Here is a 19213-nt window from a genome sequence, read left to right on the forward strand (position 1 = left end):
CATTAGATCCTGGAGATGTGACGTCAACGCCTTAGGTGCAAAGAGCCCATTCTAAAACAGCGCAGAAAATCGACGTCATCGTTCAGAACTTTTCATACTGTTTGCTGATTGGCCCGGTCAAAAATCGACCGGGAAAAATACACACGGCGTAGTGGAGTGACTTTAATCAAGTAGAATTTCAATGGCAGGCTTTTTAAACACTTATTTAAAGCTTCTGCTTTCTCCCAAATAATCACACAGAAACAAACTTATATGTATAATCGTTTATTATAAAAGACTGTACATTAATTTCTCAATCAACATATATCTACAAATGAGCAGAAACGGGTGGATTTCAGTACTTGGACTCATGAATTTGGAAAATAAAAAGAAGGCTGCGACGATCCGAAAGCCGACAAGATGATTCCTGAGTGACTCCTGATGTCGGGTTTTATTGAGAGAAGACCTGCGGTCATTGTTGCTTCGAGGAGGTATTACTTGTTCGGCCTGGATTTTTGAGTCTGAATTGTCTCACGGCAGTGTCGGATGGGGCCGCCGCAGATTAGCCTGAATCCAGCAGCGACGGTAGGCTGATTTCGAGATGGAGGAAAGGGTGACTGCTACATTGTATTCCAAAACGGGGAAGAAGTCGGAGTACCCGGTGAGAAAACATGCAGCTTTGAAGCAAATGTAGAGAGAAATATAAGAAGCATTTTGTATCCACTCAAATCTTATTTTAGAAGAATTAGGGCTTCAACTAATGATCGTTTTAGTACTCGAATATTCTGACAATCGGATAAAAAATTAGCACATTCTGCAGGCTTTTCATTTAGCCACTTAATTCTTTTTAAAAATATATAAATTAAGAAATTTATTGAGATGCAAATTAATAACTAAACTTTGCCTAAATATTAGCATTACTTTAATGAATGCTTGATCATTTGTAGCTAATTATTCGTCTGCAATTTAAAATCTACTTTTGTTAACTCAGTCCTTTCTGCTTGACTTAACATTAATAAGATGTTGGGCTAATCATGACAAATACTTTAACCAATTAACTGGATAGCACTGGATTTTGTCAGAATTTGAACCCAGCGAAGCTAAAACTATGCCACTTGATTTCTGAGAATATATTTGCAAACATTTTTATTCCTAAATGCAAAATACTTCTATTTTTTGTACAGTTTTGGCTTAATTACTGCTGTGTTCTCTCAGCAAATGGTCTTGAATTTGTGTATTCCAGTTCACGATTAATCAGTTACTAAATTAATTAATTTAAATCAAGTCGTCATGATTAATCGTTTCTATTGTAAAAACAAAAACTAATTTCACAATATCGATGAAAAATACAGATTTTTATACAGAAAGTTTCTGAACATTATTTGATTGTATTCTAGGCTACAAGAATGTGATAGGAGTCACATTCTTTTAAAAAAACATCTTATTTGGGGGATAATTATACTTTGAAGTAAAACTTACTGGATGTTTATGGTGTTAAAATGAAAACAAAAGAGGTTATTAAAAGATGAATAGTTGCATAAGTTTTTCATTTTAAGATTAATTTGTCTGAATAATTTATTTTTGATTTGTGAAAATCTCACTTTAAGTGCATCACCATCAATAGTCTGCACGGCTCATGTCTTTAATTGTGGACAAGGACCGCACAGAGTAATTCAAAGGGCTGCAAATGGCCCCCTGGCCACACTTTGGACACCTCAAATCAAAAGTAGGGATACATTATTTTGCTGTTTGTTTTTGCCTTTAAGTTTCCAGCAAACACCATAAAGCAGAGATGCTTCAATGATTTTAAAAGATGACAAATCTCTGACTCTGTGCTGCACATCATCTAAAAAGGATATGTAAAAAAAAAAAGCTGCTCAGGTTTGAATTTTTATTGTTAAACGACTGCAAATGAGGTTTTTGCTACTGAAATGACAATAATTGAACATAAAAATGGACTTTAGCCCGTTAGTTGGTAGTTTGAGTGAAAACTTGGTGCCTCCGTCTCATCTCAAATGAGCCTAACGTCTTGATGCTTCATAAAAAGATTCAAATTCATGAAAAAGAAAAACTCAATTTCTTTATTTTAAGATTAAGTACAAAAAAAAAAAAGAAAAATCCCATGGAAAAGTTTGTAAATTGGCTTCAGAGTAAAAACTTCAGTGATTTCGACAGTCAAATTAAAAAAAAGGAAACATTTACAACATAATTGAAGCAAAGTGGCAAAAAACGTAAAAGATTACATCAGATTTTCATGCTTTGATTCTTTAAAATATCATTTACAGTGTTTTGAAATCAAGCCGTCTTGTGTTTGTTTTCCTGTCTGGGCTCAAAGGAACAGCGATCGTCGTTCGCTGTTTTTACAGATTTCTGTGAAAAAACAAGCCCATGTTCTGAACCGATACTTGGCCTGAAGGTGCTTTCCTTTCCTTTGCTCATCTTAAAACTCTTTAATTAGATCATCTTTGTTCAGGAGAAATGTATAAATGCCACCCACCCATCCCTACCACACCATCTAAATAAGATATCACTTATATTATTTGCATTCAGTAAGAGAGAAAACATTCTGCCATTCTTTAAAAAAACAAAATCGGGATCATACGGTTATTTCTATGCATCTGCTGCTGCAGCTATCAGTCTGTCACCGGGTTAGGATATGACTGAATAAATAGGACTTGTTACTGCCAGGTGGCTTCACTCGGCATAGTGCATGATGCTCTCCACGTAGTTGCCGGGGAACAGGCCGGTGACGCCGTTGCAGACGCCCTCGAACCAGCCGTCGTCGTTCTTCTTCACCACGTAGATGATGGCGCCCTCCATGAACGTCAGCTCGTCCTCCTTGTCCTGGGTGTAGTCGTAGATGGCCACCACTGCAGGAGCAGGACGAGAGGCTATCAATATGTCGCCTGACTACTGTAGATTCCAGCTATCCAGTTGTCAACATTACATGCTAAATCGTAAATGTGCGCATAATATATAAAAGAAAAGGGAACATTGCGCTTTGCTGCTAGTTGTCAACATTATGACAACTAGATAAAGTCAGGAAAGAGTTTTAATAAAAAGAAAAAAGAAGGAAGTTGGTCGGTTATGCTAGCTTGACTATGACAATCTTAAGATGTAGATATGCAGCAGAATTCAGTGTTTCAGTTCGATAAAAAAAAGAAAAAAAAAAGAATAAATTAAAAAAGAGTTGACCCACAACAAACAGACTGACAGATCATCAGTGGAGCAAATGTTTAAATTAGCTAATCAACCACCAGTGTGTAGCTTAGCTAGTAGCAGCGGTAGCTAATATACCACAGCAATCACTTAGTAATTGTCGTAAAATAATAAAACTGTGAAGGACTGTATTCTGTTTGTGTGGGAAATTTTTTAGTGTTTTTTTTTAATCCTGTTACGTTAGTGGTGGTATCAGTTGCTATGGCAACGGGCCCGTATGTAGCATAGCCAATAGAGAGCGAGAAAGAAAAAGGCTAATATTTCCGTAGCTGTCAGGGTTTGAATATGCTATTTGCGAAAATTACTGATGGATGCACAGAGGAGCAGATGAATGAATGACTGGATGGATGCTGGACTGACGGACTTTCTTTTAATAAAACAAGTAAAAAATGGACGGCTGCAAGGACAAAACGGTTGGATGACTGGATAAATGAATGCTTGGATGGACACATGGATGATAAGTGATGCATGAATGGATGAAGTAGTGGTTTGGTGGATGGATGAAACAAAGGGGTGGATGAATGAAGGAAAGAATCAAAGGGTTGATAAATGCATGGAAAAACAGATGGATGAATGAATAGGTAAGATGGATGGATGAAAGTACTTTTCCGTCCATTTCTAGACCTGGAAAACCCTTAAATAAAATTCCAAACTTTTTCAGAATCCCAACCCGTATTCATACAAATCTACGACACTAAGCTGCAGATCAGATGTTAGCAGAGGAATCATGAAGCCAACCTTTCTCTATGTAGTTCTTGGGGGCCCACTGCGGGTCTCCATCGGCGTACGGGTCGTCAAACTTCAGGACGGTGGCTTCTTCGTCCTCGTAATCCACTGGAGGAGGCGGTGGCGGCGGGGAATCGTCAAACATGGGCAGGTCATCCGGCGGCGGAGGCGGCGGTGGAGTTGGGGTGTCTGCTACTGTTGGACAGTCAGAAGTTACCAATGAAAACTTGATTTATAGTTATAAAACAAGATGAGGAGGGCAGCAGAGGGATCATGCAGAATCATTGAGGAATGCACCAACATGCAGAGGGAGAGGTGTTCATATCCGGTGAGCAGGCTCCAAGACATTAATATAAGTCATTTAATATTCTGGAAATGTTCTCAGACATGCACATATGTTGTTTCTTTACTTCTTCAAAATAACCCAGGTTATGTTTCAGCTAAATCGTGTTCAACAGTTTATTTTACCATTATCTTGTGACTTTTAATCGACTTAAGATTAATGGTCTACTAAATTAAAATTACTTCCAATATTTTAGACCTTCTTTGAGTGTTGTAGTTTGGCCGCCATCCAGCAGAGGGCGCCGCTGGTACAGAATCAAAGATGGTGGCGGGGACTATCAGAACGGTTAAGAGAAAGTCTAAAGAGTGCAAGACGCACTTTATTCGGTTCTGTTTAGAAATATAAACACTCGAGCTCATTAACTTTCACCTCTGAACAAAAAATTACCGATTTGCTACGAAGTTGACGATGGGATGTGACGGAAAAGCGGAGAAAAATTACAAACATGGCGCCAATAACGACAGCTGATTTTTAAGGCTGTCGTGAGTTAAAACGAACAAAGTTTTAACATTTAAGAGCAAAAAATAAATGTACGTTTTAAACTGGCAAAGTTCATCTTTACCTGCCATACATCTTTATTATTCAAAACTACAGAAATGCTAAAAGCGATGCATGCATCTAACAACTAAGAGGACAGAACTTTCCAAATCTGCTGTAAATACAATAATGACGCATCAGAGTCATAAAATGCACTTTGCATGCGGAAAAATGCTGAAATAAGTAGGAAGTAACCGAGAGTAGCCTCTTCACTTACTGCTCTCTTGCATCCTGGCCACAAAGCCAGTGAGAGGTATCTGTGGAGTCAGCTGGGGCATGGGGGGAGGAGGAGGAGCGACAGACACTGAAAGCCAGCAGAGAGAGGACAGGAAGGCGAAGAGAGGCGAAAACAGACAGGAGCCCATCAGTCATCGAGTTCAACTCGCTACCCAGAAAACACACCAGAAAAGCGCACTAAAAAAGTTCATATTTTCTCTTCTGATTTATTTATTTGTTTTCATCTCTGGATCACATTCAGCAACAGTTGAAAAGTTCAGCCTGTGATGAGATTTCAGGGATCACTGGGGTCGGTGGATAAACTGCGGATTATGTTTGAATTCGGTCAGATTGTTCCCTTTAAAAGCAAAAGGTGACTGTCACTATTCACCACAAGGGGGCGCTGTTTCTCCACGTTTACACTAAAGCGAATAACTGGCTGGACAACATATGTTGATGTAAAGGGCGAGAGGATTCAGATCTGCAGCATGTGGATCTGCCTTTTTCAGCAAGAAACGCATTTAAATACCGGGGGGAAAAACATTAGGGAGATCAGTGTTAGGTTTAATAATTCAGTATAAACTAAATGCAAACTATAATTTTAATTCTGTTTCACTTCATAATAACGACTAGAATCCAGGATCCGAACAGCGAATCTATCAATTTATACCATATTTTACACCATATTTGATGTTATTACATTATAAGTGACTTTGAAGTATGCAAATAAACAAATCATTCCTTTTGTAGATACAATTTTCCCTAAAATTCACCAACATAGCATCGTTTAAAGTACTTGTGTCAATTCAGTCCAGGCCTTTTGGTTCAACCTAATGTCAATACAATGTAGGGCTGATCTGTTTATTTTTTTTGTTTTATTAATAATTAAGTTGCAAAAGGTGCTTTATATATTTGAAATACAGAATTTGAACCAAGTGAAGCTACAATAGTTATTTTCCATCTTAAATGTAAAATGTATATATTTTTTGTAAAGTTGTGGCTTAGTTACTGCTCCGATTTGCCTTTTAAATCTGCATATTCCAGTTAATGATTAAACTATTACTAAATTAGTTGATTTCATTAATCAATTAATCATAATTAATCGTTTCAGCCCTATTCATTATGAAAAGTTTAAAGGATTTCCAATACGGTGAAATGAAAAACCAAGCAAGAAAATATGAGAAGAGTAGTGCTCTTTTTTAAAAAATTTGTGTATATTAGAGGTTACTTTTCTTTAATTGGTGGCTGTGTGTGATTTGAAAGACGGTGACCTTTCATGCTTCTGTGTCAGCTCAGTGTTTAGGGTTAAAGATGGAGACAGAAAGGCCTTACTTGAGTTTTGGCCGTAGCCAGGAGTGCCTCCGTTAATATGAGGCTGCTGCTGCAGTTGCTGCTGCTGTAGCTGAAGCTGCTGCTGCTGCAGGGAGAACTGCGACGTGACCGAAGGCGCCCGGCGGTAGGTGCCCGTGGCCGAAACCATAGAGACAGAGGAGTTGGAGGGGTTGTGCCGTGAAATCTGCCGTGAGATGGTTCCAAACTGGGACACTGGAGCGGGGCCCAGTCCGGGCCCGGAGGCCACCACTAGACACATCCAGAAGACGGGGAGGAAGGAACCGAGGAGGAGGAGGAGGAGGAAGGGAAATTAGGAAGAGGAAGGAAAAAAACAGACAAGGATAATCAACACCAAGAAGGTTATGGAGAGCTTTTAATAACCGATTAGAGCCCCACATTTGATTAAAACAACACCTAGACAGAACAAGAAGATGAGGTGAGGGGAGTAATATGGGCTGGACAACATGGCTGAAGAACATATCACAATACAAGCATTTCATCAGTCGATATTAATAATTATTGATTAGGTTTTTGTTAGAAATATCTGAAAACTTGTGAAGTGGCTGTTCCCGTTTTATCCAGTTTTCACTCCGCACCTTTCATTTAATGTTGAGTAGATATGAGGCCGGAACCTTAAACTGCTGCTACGCTGGTTACTCAGCAAGTGGTTGCTAGGTAACCAAAGAGTGAGCGAGTTGCTAGGTAACCAAAGGTTGAGAGAGCTACTGTTCTGTTGGCTCATTTGTGCTTTGGAAATACTTACGGATTATTCTCAGAATGTTGTGTTAGAAGAAATTGCGTTAGCTAGCAGCTAGCGCCCTCTGGTGGACACAGAAAAAACTTATTTTTATAATCTTTTGAGATTATTGGACTGTACAAGACTTTATACCAAAACACTAATTTGTTACTCTAGACTGTTGTACAGGGGCAAATACATTTACTTTATATTTTCAGAAGCAATCTTGCAAAATGCGGTTAAAAAGCTTTTATCTTTATTTCTTGTGAATCTCTTTAAATCTTATACTATTCTTACAATTACAATGACATGCAAAAAGAAATAAAAATACCCTCCTTGAAAACATTTATATTAACAAATGTGTAAATTAGCGTATTGTGCAGGGACAGGTTGAGCAGCTATATAGCATTCCCTCTGCCTACATCTCCCAGAATGCTGTGCGGTTCTAGTTTTGAGTTTAGTGAATATTCTACATATTGAATATTTTATCAGATGCATCATGTTTATATTGATCGTGTGTATTATTAATTTATTGTCCAGCCCTATGAACAATTTAAATAAACAATATTACAGAGGCAAACAAAGAAACTGACCATTAAATGTGGCTCAGAAGCAAAGACGAAGTGAGGAATAAGCAGAGGAGCAGCACAAAAGATCAAACCAGACATAGAAATAACTTTCCATTCCAGCCTGGGTGTGTTTGGTAGAGCAAAAAGCATCTCAAACATTTCCTGTTTCATATTTCTACACAATATTCCATCTCTCGGGAGAACAAACTCTCAAACTGGAAACGGGCGGGACCAGAGGAAGTTAATCTTCGGAGGAACACAAACAAACATAGCGGCGCTGTCAGCAGTGGCAGTAATTACAGCTGGAAGAGGGCGGCGACATTCAGAGCAGAAAACCTGCAAGTGATCATCTCGCTGCAGAACTCAGATTTTGTTTGGTTTATGTATCAGACAAAGAGCTGCAACAAAATCCCACATTCAAACCCAACCGCACTCAGATCTGGAGTCAATACTCCTGAAAGACCAATGTCACTGTAAGCTAAGAGGTTCCCTTCATGCTGGCATGATGCTGCCACTACCATGCCTTGTTGTGGAGATGTTTGCTGAACTTTTTCTTCACACCACACATTGCATTGGTTTGTGACATAAAACCCCAACAAAACACATTGAATTCATGTTTTGCAAAGCACTGTGTTGATTAGGAAACCATAAAGGGATTAAAATCGCCGTCACCACAGGAGAGACGCTTCATGTGAAAACAAGTAGATGTGATTCTTGAAAGAGAAAAGAATAAATAGTGAGCTAAACTCGCGAGACTTCTCTGCACCAAATTAAACTCAGCCTTTCCTCATTTAGTCAGCGTTTTCTTTTAAAAGAAACTGAATTTATTGTCGCGTCAGTGCAGCTATTCATGTGACTATTCTCATATAAGTGCGACTATTAATAAAAGTACAAGTTCTCGTATTATTGCAACTTCATTCTCGTAATGTTATTTATTTACGGCTTGTTGTGGGGACATTCGCTGCACTTTACCTTCTTTCTTGTACTTCACCATTAAACTTCACCACATTGCATTGTTTTGTGTATTTCTCGCTTATTCGTCAAATAAAATTGAATTAATGAAACTTTTGCAAAGCATAATGTTGATTAGGAAACCATAAAGGGATTAAAATCACCATCACCACAGGAGAGATGCTTCATATGAACAGTGAGTGTGATTCCTAAAGGAGAGGAGTATGAATATGACATCACCAACCTTCTCTGCACCAAATTAAAGTTTTTATTTAATTAAAGACGATCTGCTCTGCTTGCAGTAAAAACAGTCGGAAGACACCCAGAAGAACGACGCAGCCCAGATCCAGCGATAGAGGAAGCTCTGGAGCCGATTTAGTCTCACCTAAGGCTGCATAAGGAGGAGGAGGTGAAGGTGGAGGAGGTGGAGGAGGAGGCGGGGCCATCCCACCCATGGGAGGAGCAGGTGGAGGAACGCCAGGGGGAGGCGGAGGAGGTGGTGGGGCTCCCGGAGGAGCCGGCATGAACGGGACTGAAAGAGGGATTAGCGTTACTGGGAACGGAGAGAGAGAGAGGAACCTCTACACCTCCGTTACATAACATCAGAACCACTGGGAAGTCTTCGGAGCGTTTCCACGGCAACCGGCTCGCGGCGTAGAGCGCGGCGTGAATCCTGAAGCTGCGGCAGAAGCCTAAAAAATACTGCCTCATCTGGAGAAAACCAGCCTTCATCAAGGTTATGGTGTAAATATAGACTGCAGGATGATCTCCATAATAAACAGATTTCCATAAAACTCATTAAGATAAAAAATAAATAAATAGTGACTTTCTCTGTTAGTTTTGATAATACCTTATAGATAAAAGATGCTCAGAATGTGTGAAATTGCATCAAACCATTGAAAAAATAAAGTCACGGAAAAACATTTATTTTTCATGTTTTCCCCCCAAACGACAAATCAACCTATTAATGGAAAACTTAGTGGAAGGAAAAACATAGTGTGTCGTTGCAAAGTCAGAACTGTTTTCACTGCAAAAACAAAAATGTTACCAAGCATATTTTTAATGCCTTTTTACAGTTCAAATAAAACAAAATTAGTTTATAATTAACTTTTCAGAAAGATATAAAAGTTTGTTGTTAATCAATATTTCCTTAATATTTATAGAAAGTACTAGTTTTACTGGCAGATTATTGAACTTATAACACTCAAAACATTTATTGTTAGAAGTAAAATAATATAGCAGTGAAACTAGTATTCTTTAAAATATTTTTTAAATCAGTATGAAGGAGTCATTGACTGAAAACAAGCTCCAAAATCTTGATGAAAAGTTACTCAAAAGTTACTTTTGTTTTAGTTCAAGTTTACTAAGATTAGTTTTGTGTTTTTGCAGTGTTCTCCAGTTCACTAGTAACGTAATCAACATATTTTTGTTCGTTACGTTTAGTTCTCAAGTGGGATTAGTTTGCGGACATCTCTGTTCGTCCAGCTTTTTCTACCACAGTTTTTCCCTCCACTAAACTTTCCTGCAGGAACAACTTCTTTAGAGAGACGCCGATTTCATTCCCTGCCCACAGCACCAAAAATTAAACTTCTGATCTAATCGCCATGGTAACACTGAGCCGGACTCAGGCAGTACTGTCAAAAAGGCAGGTGAGCGGCACCAGAACCAACATCTGAGCTGAACAGGGAGTAACATGGACCTTCAGCTAAACAGGCCTCTCACAGCTTGGCCTATTTACCCAGCGGGACGGGGAAGCAGCTGCACCCAGAACACAATGGGTCTTAATAATCCCCAGCTTTGTGCTGAACAACATTTTTATAGGCTAAAAATCAACATTATGCATTTAAAAACCACCAGAGTGGATAAAACTCTGAATCCTGATGGGTTTGTTTATTTGTTCGTTTCAGGTTACTCTGCAGAGGAGAGAGAGGGACAGTGACCTGAGGGGCAGGTGTTGCTCACCTGGTCCAGAGTTGGGAATGGAGGGCGTCAGCACGGCGATGGGAATGCTGCTGCCGCTGTTCTCCCTGCTGCCGCTTCCCCCGCTGCTTCCACTGAAAAACAGGAAAATCTCATTTAATTCCACTTTTTATTCAGAAAGTTATGTACCTGCAGAGAATAACAAAGATGTTAATAATGTTGCAAAAAGAAATTAATCAGTTAAAATGAGCTCGATCATTTCCATTCTGCTGAGAAGCACAATGGAAAATTCTTCACAATCCATTTTATTTGTGATTTTGCTCGTGTGTGGTTTCTATTCCTTTTTCATTTGTTGTTTTTGGTCGTTGTGTTTTATTTTAGATATTTAAAATGTCTTCCGGTTCCAGATTGAATTTTTTTTTTACAAAATTAAAGTTTATTTGTCTTTGAAAAAGGAGACCTAGTATGGTTTCATGAATATATTACTTAAAAATAGTCTCAAAACAACAATATTATAATTTATCTCAATAATCACTGGGACAATTTATCATCAGGCATTACAGGAACAGTAATTATTAACCATTTTGAATTAAAATTGAACATTTTTGACACATTTACTGTTTTTCTTTTTTTGGAACTCTAGATTTACTGAGGCTTGGGTTGCTCGGTAACGGGCTGGGCTTCCCTGGGGTTGCTAGGTAACGGGCTGGGCTTCCCTGGCGTTGCTAAGTAACGGTTTGGTGACATTACGTTTGAAAGTTCTTGAAATGGCTCATTTTTAAGACACCAAAAAACATTTAACTTACTGGCAGAAAAGGGCTGGATGGTTTTTTTAAGCGCTTGGGTTGCTTTTAGAAGCAGTAGAAACCAAACAAAAACATTCAAAATGTGAATTTTGGATAATAAGTAGTCAAAAATGACTGGATAATCCCCCCCAAAAATGTATAATCACCCATTTTCCACATTGTTTCGAGAATAAAGCTACATCTACTATTTTTTTTATTAATTTTAAATAATAAATGCCCTAAAAACATTCACAAACAGAATTTCTTGGATTTAGAACAGAAGTTTTGCGTCTTTATTGTTTTAGGACGGGATTGCAGCAGGGTCAGATGTACACTAAGCGCTGGCCTTGATAAAATATAGGACATCTGATTGGAGAATGTGTGTCAGCTCTGTTACACGCTGCCTTTCACCTCGGGGCTTTTAGATCAGCAGCCTGGCAAGCTAAATCCCCTCCTGCTATCTCGCTCTCTCTTTCAGCCTGGCCTTGATCCCCGGTTTTTTTTTTTTTTTTTTTTTACTTCAACCTAACATCCAAACATTTACATTTCATCCCTGCACTTCGGTTGACCCTTGCTGCCTCTCACCCCGGTGACCGCAGCTCGACTCTTCGAGGAGATTCCTTACCCATCTCCCTGGACTCTTACGATTCTTTCCGTCCAGCTGAACCGCCGCTACATCTCGTTATCCACTTCTCTCCCCATCAGCGCTCCCCTCCCTCCTGTCTGACTCGCATCAATCAACCCCCCTTGGCTCTAAACGCGCTAACAAAAGGGTCACCGCCTCTAAAAGGAGGCTAGCGGCAGTGGGAGCAAAGCGTCAAGTCAGCAGATTCTCATACCTCCATTAAATCACTAAAAACTCAAAATTACATGTTTTTCTAAACTCAAATTTCCAGAATTCACAGCCATTTTAAAATTCAATTTAGTTTATTTATATCGCACCAATTCATAACATGTCATCAAGGCATTTCAGAAAAATAAATAACTTTTTTTCTTAAATTCACCCCACATCCACTGGAATGGATGATATACATTTCTGGATTTAAAGCTGAGTATGTAACTTTTATAAAAACATATATTTTATATATATTTGTTAAAACCGTCACCATGTTGTGACAGTTTGTTATGAGACAGATAATCTGTGAAAACATCGATCTCCTCCAAATCCACCCTGAGCCACTACTGTGGTTTGAAGAAATACGACGCTACCGACCAAAAAAACAACCAATCAGAGCCAGGAGGCGGGTCTTAGCGCTGTTAATCAACCTCAGGTACTCACTGATAATTGAGTTAAAGGCAGACAAAGAACTTAGAGTTGAAGGAAAACCACTTAGCTACTGTCATCAGTGGCTAAGCTACCTAGCCTGAGCATCATGACAGACGGACGGTTGGACGGTTGGTTGGATGGATGGATGGATGGATGGATGGATAAGCGTATGGATGGACAGTTGGTCAGAATCAGTGTTGCTGTATCCATGATGGTCACTCAGCTCCTCATTATAAACATTTTGCATTTTGTTTCTACGGTCTAGAAAGCAGAACCTACAGATGAGTGGAGCCGTCTAAACCAAACCAGTGGCAGCCATTTTTCTCCCACAACAACAACAACAGTCCTGTTCTCCAACAGCAATAATATCAGACACCATAATGGCTGCTGCACTACACATTAAGGTCCAACAGGAGCTTAAATTCAGCTGAGTCTGACTGAGACTGATGAGCGGAATAAGCCCAACTGATCCCAGACCAGCATAATCGAATCATGCTAGCACGGTGGTCATATTAGCAGCGGCTAGACTGCATCAGGCTTTTAAACAGAAGCTGCAGCAGCTCCAGGCCACACTTTAGCAACAATAACGCTGAGTAGACACAAGTTCTGCACATTTGTTTTGTTCTTCGTCCAAAAATGTGAAGTCAGAAGAAAGAGAAGGAAGTAGTGGGTATTTTTTTACCATCACAGTCAGCATAAACAGCTTTTTAGCTAATGAGACCGAATCGTTCACTCATAAGTCAAATTTAATGAAAGCGCAGCCGCAGCGTTCGAGGCTCTGCATTAGTTTCTCCCCTCATACCAAATCGCCCTTCATATCCGAGGCTTTTACAGATATTAATATCAGAGATTCTCACCGTGGTAAGCGCCACTTCAAGCCTCGTCAGACAAATACCGGATTTAGTGCGGCAGGAAAAAAGAGAAAGAGGTGTGAACGAGCACTAAGCTGCTGAGGCAAATGAAGAGATTAAAACTTCCTGACATGGAGACGTTTTTCACACAGCAGTGAAACCCTGGCAGCATTTTTCCTCAGCAGTTTAAAGGTTCAGATCACACTTAAGGTTTGTTCTTTTATACGTTTTGGGATATTTTAGAGTTTTATCCATGACATTTAAAATTTAAATAGTTAAAATAGGCAAGTAAAATACTAAGAATCATGAGTTTTGTTCTATGAATTAGTTTTTTGCATGATTTTTACATATTTAAGGTCAAAATCTGCAAATTTGCCCAGTGTACAAACCTTTTTAGCTACCGAATAAATTTTCTGATGTTTTTTTAGCCTGTTCATGTTTTTTTCAACTTCACAATTATTTGTTAAAATTATTTCAGTTTTTTAGTTTTAAAAATTGTTCAGTTTCAAATCTTTTTTTGAAACTACGGGGTTTTTTTCCATTTTAAAGTATTTTCAGCTTCAAAATTATTAAAAAATTTTTTTTTTCAACATCAAATTAAACAATTTTTTTGAGGAACTTTATTCCTGAGTTTCAGAATATTTTTTTTCTTTTTCAATTTTTTCTCTTTTAAAAGTATTTCAGCTTCAAAATTATTTTTGAAATAATTTTTCAGTTTCACATCCTTGATTTTTCAAGGATGTGAAAAATCAAGGATGTGTTTTTTCAGTGTTCGAAGTATTTTCAGCTTCAATTTTTTTAGTTTTAATGAAAACAAAAAACTGCATTCTTTTGAAACTTTCCAAAATTTATTTCAGTTTCAAATAAAAAATTAAAAATTGATGGGGTTTTTTTCAGTTTTAAAATATTTTCCAGCTATTTTTCTGTTACAATATTTGTTTTCCAGCATTCATTTTTTTATTTCATTTTATTTATTTATTTATTTATTTATTTATTTAAGCAAACTTTACGGCACCAATTCAGCCCCGTAGACAGGCTCATAGGTTGTAGTCAGAACAATGACAATAATAAGGACCACTGAATGTGATACATTTGGATCTTATCAACCCAGAACCGGGTCCTGGAGCATCCAGTGAGTCCATCCGTCCCTCTCTCGCCTACCTGTGGGTACGTGGCCTCTGGTTGAGCGACGCTGTGCGTCCGGGGCTGTTCTGCTGGCCGTGCTGGCTGCCCAGTCGGGCCGGACTCGTCATGTAGTCGTTAGGGACCGTAGGCGGCTTCACCGGCTCCAGCGTTTTGTACGGCGTGTTGCGTCTGCAAAAAAATAGGAATTTGGTGTAAAAATTTAATTTATTGAGGCTTGTCACGTGTATGGTCTCGTGTATATACATTTCCACAAATATTTAGATAAATATTTGTTACATTTTTAACATTTTAACAATTTCTTTTGATTAACTATTGAATATAATGTTTATTATGTCTTGTGCTATACAGATTAAGTTTGCTGATGGCACAAACAAATGCTGTTGGACATTTTTCCAAATATTAGTGAGGAGTGTATGTATAATTATGACTCACAATACAATCAAATACATGTAGCCAATTATTTTTATTAAAAATCACTATTTTTGTATTATAATTTCACCCCAAAAAACAAGATTCACATAAATTAATAGCCAAAGAAATGTAGATCATTTTTAAAATAGCTTCAATCTCTCCTGTTTATCCTCGTTAACCGTTCTGTAATTAAAGGATTAAAGGACTTTGAGGAAACTGGACGGGGCGTCTTACCCAAGCGTGCCTCGCCCTGACATCGGCGGACTGGGCGGCTTCTGTGTTGGCGGGTTGGTCCTGGACAGCGTTCCCGCTCTGACGGCCTGATTGTTTCCATGTTGCTGTGGTGGAAGAAAAACAAAACAGTTGCTTCATTTCACAAAACTCCTTCAGACAAAATTGGATGATTATTACTTCTGTGACTGGAATTAAATGTTGCAGGCTGCTCAGACGGCGCATTTCTGTTGGTCCTGAACTGTGGTTACATAATCCAACCAAACAGTGTATCTGAATTAAGCATGTACTTTGGATTTACACTGAAAAACATAATCAATTATTGCATTTTTGACATGTATCTGAACTGTCTGAGAAGCCTGGAAGATTTACCTCAACTACAAAATGTTTAAGAACTTTTCCAGGATCTAGACATTTTGTTTTTGTTCCTCCTTATCCCACCATACCAGTTGCAGTGCTAAGCTAGTACTCATGCTTCCTTAGCAGCTGAGTTTCTTTCATCAGCAAACCATTGGCTTCTATCTTAGCACCAACTCTGTTTTAGCCAACAGTTTTGTCAGCGGCTGGATCAGAAAGTTAGAAATTAAATCAGAAGTCCAGAGGAATGCTGAATCATGAATTGAGCAAAATGACCCAACAAGGGACAAATTTGAGCATTTATTTGTGTACTAACCAGGCATATTCCAGCAGCGTAATACAGTTGGGGAATTTATAATTTCCCCAACTGCTTATTTCTGTTCCTTAGTTGCCTGCTGTCGCTAAAAATCTTCAAACCCCAAATTAGAATCAACTTTTACTATGTTTTTGCCTTTTTGCCTATTCTACCAAGTCAGCTGTAGCAGACATTTGTAAGCATTTTTACTGTACAACAAAGTTTAGGGTTAAGACTATTTATTGAATTTATAACCAGATTCCATTGCACACTTCTGTTTCCATGAACCATGTGTAGTACATGCTCTGGCCACCAGGTGGTGTCAATGCAGTATGTATGAACCAACATCTGAGAGTTATTCATCGCTAAATAAAAAGTTATTTATGCAAACCTGAATGCGCTAGTAATAAATATTGGTTCTGCTAATGCTAATGCACTAGAGCAATTCGATATTTAGCAGAAGTTATTGTTAAACTGCTATAGCAACAAGGTACTCAGCAGAAGCTAATGCTAAAAATGGTATAGCAATACTAGATTCACCAGAAGCTAATGTTAAAATGCTATACAGCAACATGTTATTAGCAGAAGCTAATACTACAACATTATAGCAATGCTATAGCACTACATTCAGCAGAAGCTAATGCTAAAATATTGTACTAACACTATAGCAACACAGTATTTAGCAGAAGCTAATGCTATAACACTAGAGTAAATTTATAGTAACAGGGATTAGCAGAAGCTAAAACCAAATGCTATAGCAACTAGGCCCTTAGCAAAAGCTAATCACAAAATTAAACCATGTGGATGGCCACCATGTTTCAATGATACAATGTGTTACAATAGTTTATTCACAACAAAAAAGGTATGTAGCTAATTAGCATCAATCGTCCATAAAGGATTAAACAACAAAGTAACTTGAATGACCCACACCAAAGCTTTGCAAGCCATGTACAGGAAACTGGTCATGAGTTTTAAAACGTGAACTGGAGGTGGGTTTACGGAGACCAACAACCAAAACATAGCAAACTGGACCAATTTGGACCAAATCTACTGATTGCTTTGCATTTATAGCGTCAGTATAAGCGCAGCACTGAAACAGCTATGGTGGAAAGTCCTAAATTATAGCTAAATTACAACATGGTTGGTAAAGAGACAAGGTGGGTACTATGGGATGCTTTTGTTTTTCCACAGGAAGGACTACAGGTTGGTTAACATGAGAAACAACAACATTTCTTCACACTTACAGGGATCTGATGGGAAAGGGAACAAATAGAGGACTAAACAAAACGGGTCACATAACAGACTACACTTACCTTGGCTTTTAGCCACTTAGCATGGAAGGAGAAAATATGAGCAAAAACAGAGAGACAGAAAGAGGGCATGTCAACATAGCCATGCAATTCCTTCTTATTTACACTGAGTCAACATTTTGCAACACTAGGGAGGGTGAGCAGTTACATGCTACGGAACCAGAGGAAAACACAGTGGGTCCAGTAACCCAGAACCATTCCAAGTCCTTAAAGTCAGGATCCAAAGAAATCTAAATAGATCATCTAATCAAGAGGTTCTACAAGCAGAACCGGAAGGTTTTCAGCTAACCTGACTTTACCTGTGAGCAGACGATCTGATATGAAAATGATTAAATGTTTTATTGGTCTGTAAATAAAAATATAATTGGTTCTAATAAGTGCACTAATTTGGTAAGGAAGTTTTTGCAGAGTGGAATGATTCAAAGTTAGCCATTTTTAACACCAATACATAGTTCTCATGTGACGTCACCCTTACGGGAACTTTGTAGCCAACAGCCATCTTGGTAGGTATCCGTAACTAACTGCCATGACAGTTGCTAAGGGGTTGCTATGACAACTTAAAACTAGCTCTAGCTAACTTATAAACTATTAAGTCAAATGTTTCTCTCCACATACTTTCTTTTTCTTGGTCTCAAAGCCATGGTTGATTTATGCCTTGCGCTACACTAGCCTACCAAGATGGCGGTTCTGTGGTGAGGATCTCATCCAGTTCAGACTTGTGGAAACTACAAGCAAGATGGAGATCCTAGAGAGGTTCGACTCTAGATCATACAAGGTCACGGTTTCCATTTCAAGCAACTGGACGGTTAAATACTTCACCAAAAGTTTGTCATTTTTATTCTTTAGCTCCTTAAAAGGGAAAACATGCCGATGAGATATTATTGAACATTTCAATGATGATATCAATTATATTTAACCCAGATTTTCTTGTCCGTTTTATTTTCTTCCTTAAAATATCCCCATTCACAAAATTCAGATTTTTTGATCCAATCTGATTTTTTTTTTTGCGTAATTGTTCATGCTAAATATTAAATTCAACGGCAATCAGACTTCTGTGTGAAGTTTCCTCATACCTACAAGAAATTCAGACAATACACAACATAGTTGTTTTTGGAAGTAATAATTGATGCCACTGTTGATGGATCAATTTTAAAGTTGAGCAATGGGAGTCGACAGTTTTGTCACAAGATCACAACATAAAATAAAAATAAAACTCATGGTGATGGCCTAAATATATCTACATCTAAAACTTCAGAATGAAAATGAGAGTCAGTGGGTTTCTACATTCTCTATTTCCAAAAATAATGTTTAATTGTCACAGTTTTGGCAGCTTTAGTTCACATCCTGGTATCGAGGCGAGCCAGCGCTGCAGCTAAGCTACAGAGTCAAGTGGCTCATCTATAATGCAGCTTCCCTGGTGGCCTCTGCAGGAAGCTGTGCGATAAAGAGACCCAACTCAGAGCAAAACTGTGGCATCATCAGCCTCTTTTCAGAAAAATAAAGCCATTTAACTCAGATGATTTAACTCAGATTTCACATTCAGATTAATCTCTCTCATCAGCTCGCAAACAGATTCAATTTACTATCTAGGTCATGGTGGAAATGCCGAAACCGCAGTGCCTCATCTTAATGGGAAACGCTGCATCTGCTCTGCTGAATCAGTGTGGAAATGTTTCGGTGATCGTTAACAGGTTCGTGAGGACTTGGGCATGTTGAGTTTGGACAAAAGATGCAATCAAGCAGAGCTGCAGGAGAGTCGGTGAGTCTCTAAATAATGCAGTTTGGGCTTTGTTATTGTTAAAGGAAACCAAACGCTTAAATGCTGCTAAAAGAAAGAGAAACAATCCAGCTCATTTCTACGGTGTCTGCCAACAGGGCATCTAGGTAAAGGATCTGAGGCCTTCCTGCTGTGGGCGTTACTGACAGAGAAGAAACAGGAAAAACTTTTTAAAAATCCAACTGTTTACATATTCAGTTTATGTTTTAGGGCTACAACTAACAATTATTTTTATAATCGATTATTCTGACAATT

General features: G+C 38.5%; 1 protein-coding gene across 13 annotated transcripts in view; it reads right to left on the reverse strand.

The window, feature by feature from the left end:
- Nucleotides 1–451: 451 nt before the first annotated feature.
- Nucleotides 452–19213, reverse strand: part of abi1a (abl-interactor 1a) — a 49244-nt gene continuing 30482 nt past the window's right edge. Inside the window, exons 5-13 of one of the 13 annotated variants that reach the window (XM_015038509.1) lie at nt 17185–17199; nt 15223–15326; nt 14593–14745; nt 10571–10662; nt 8994–9140; nt 6353–6601; nt 5022–5108; nt 3937–4116; nt 452–2849 (exon numbers count right to left, since the gene is read on the reverse strand). In XM_015038509.1, the coding sequence (XP_014893995.1) occupies nt 2674–2849; nt 3937–4116; nt 5022–5108; nt 6353–6601; nt 8994–9140; nt 10571–10662; nt 14593–14745; nt 15223–15326; nt 17185–17199 (1203 nt within the window). In that variant the 3' untranslated portion in view covers nt 452–2673. Of the gene's footprint in view, nt 2850–3936; nt 4120–5021; nt 5109–6352; nt 6602–8993; nt 9141–10570; nt 10663–14592; nt 14746–15222; nt 15327–17184; nt 17200–19213 lie in introns of all 13 variants that reach the window. The other 12 variants (XM_015038500.1, XM_015038516.1, XM_015038537.1 and 9 more) reach the window with 12 other exon arrangements.

The sequence above is a fragment of the Poecilia latipinna genome, unplaced genomic scaffold (assembly GCF_001443285.1).
Source record: "Poecilia latipinna isolate Pla-1442-1.1 unplaced genomic scaffold, P_latipinna-1.0 Scaffold26, whole genome shotgun sequence".
Taxonomy (NCBI): domain Eukaryota; kingdom Metazoa; phylum Chordata; class Actinopteri; order Cyprinodontiformes; family Poeciliidae; genus Poecilia; species Poecilia latipinna.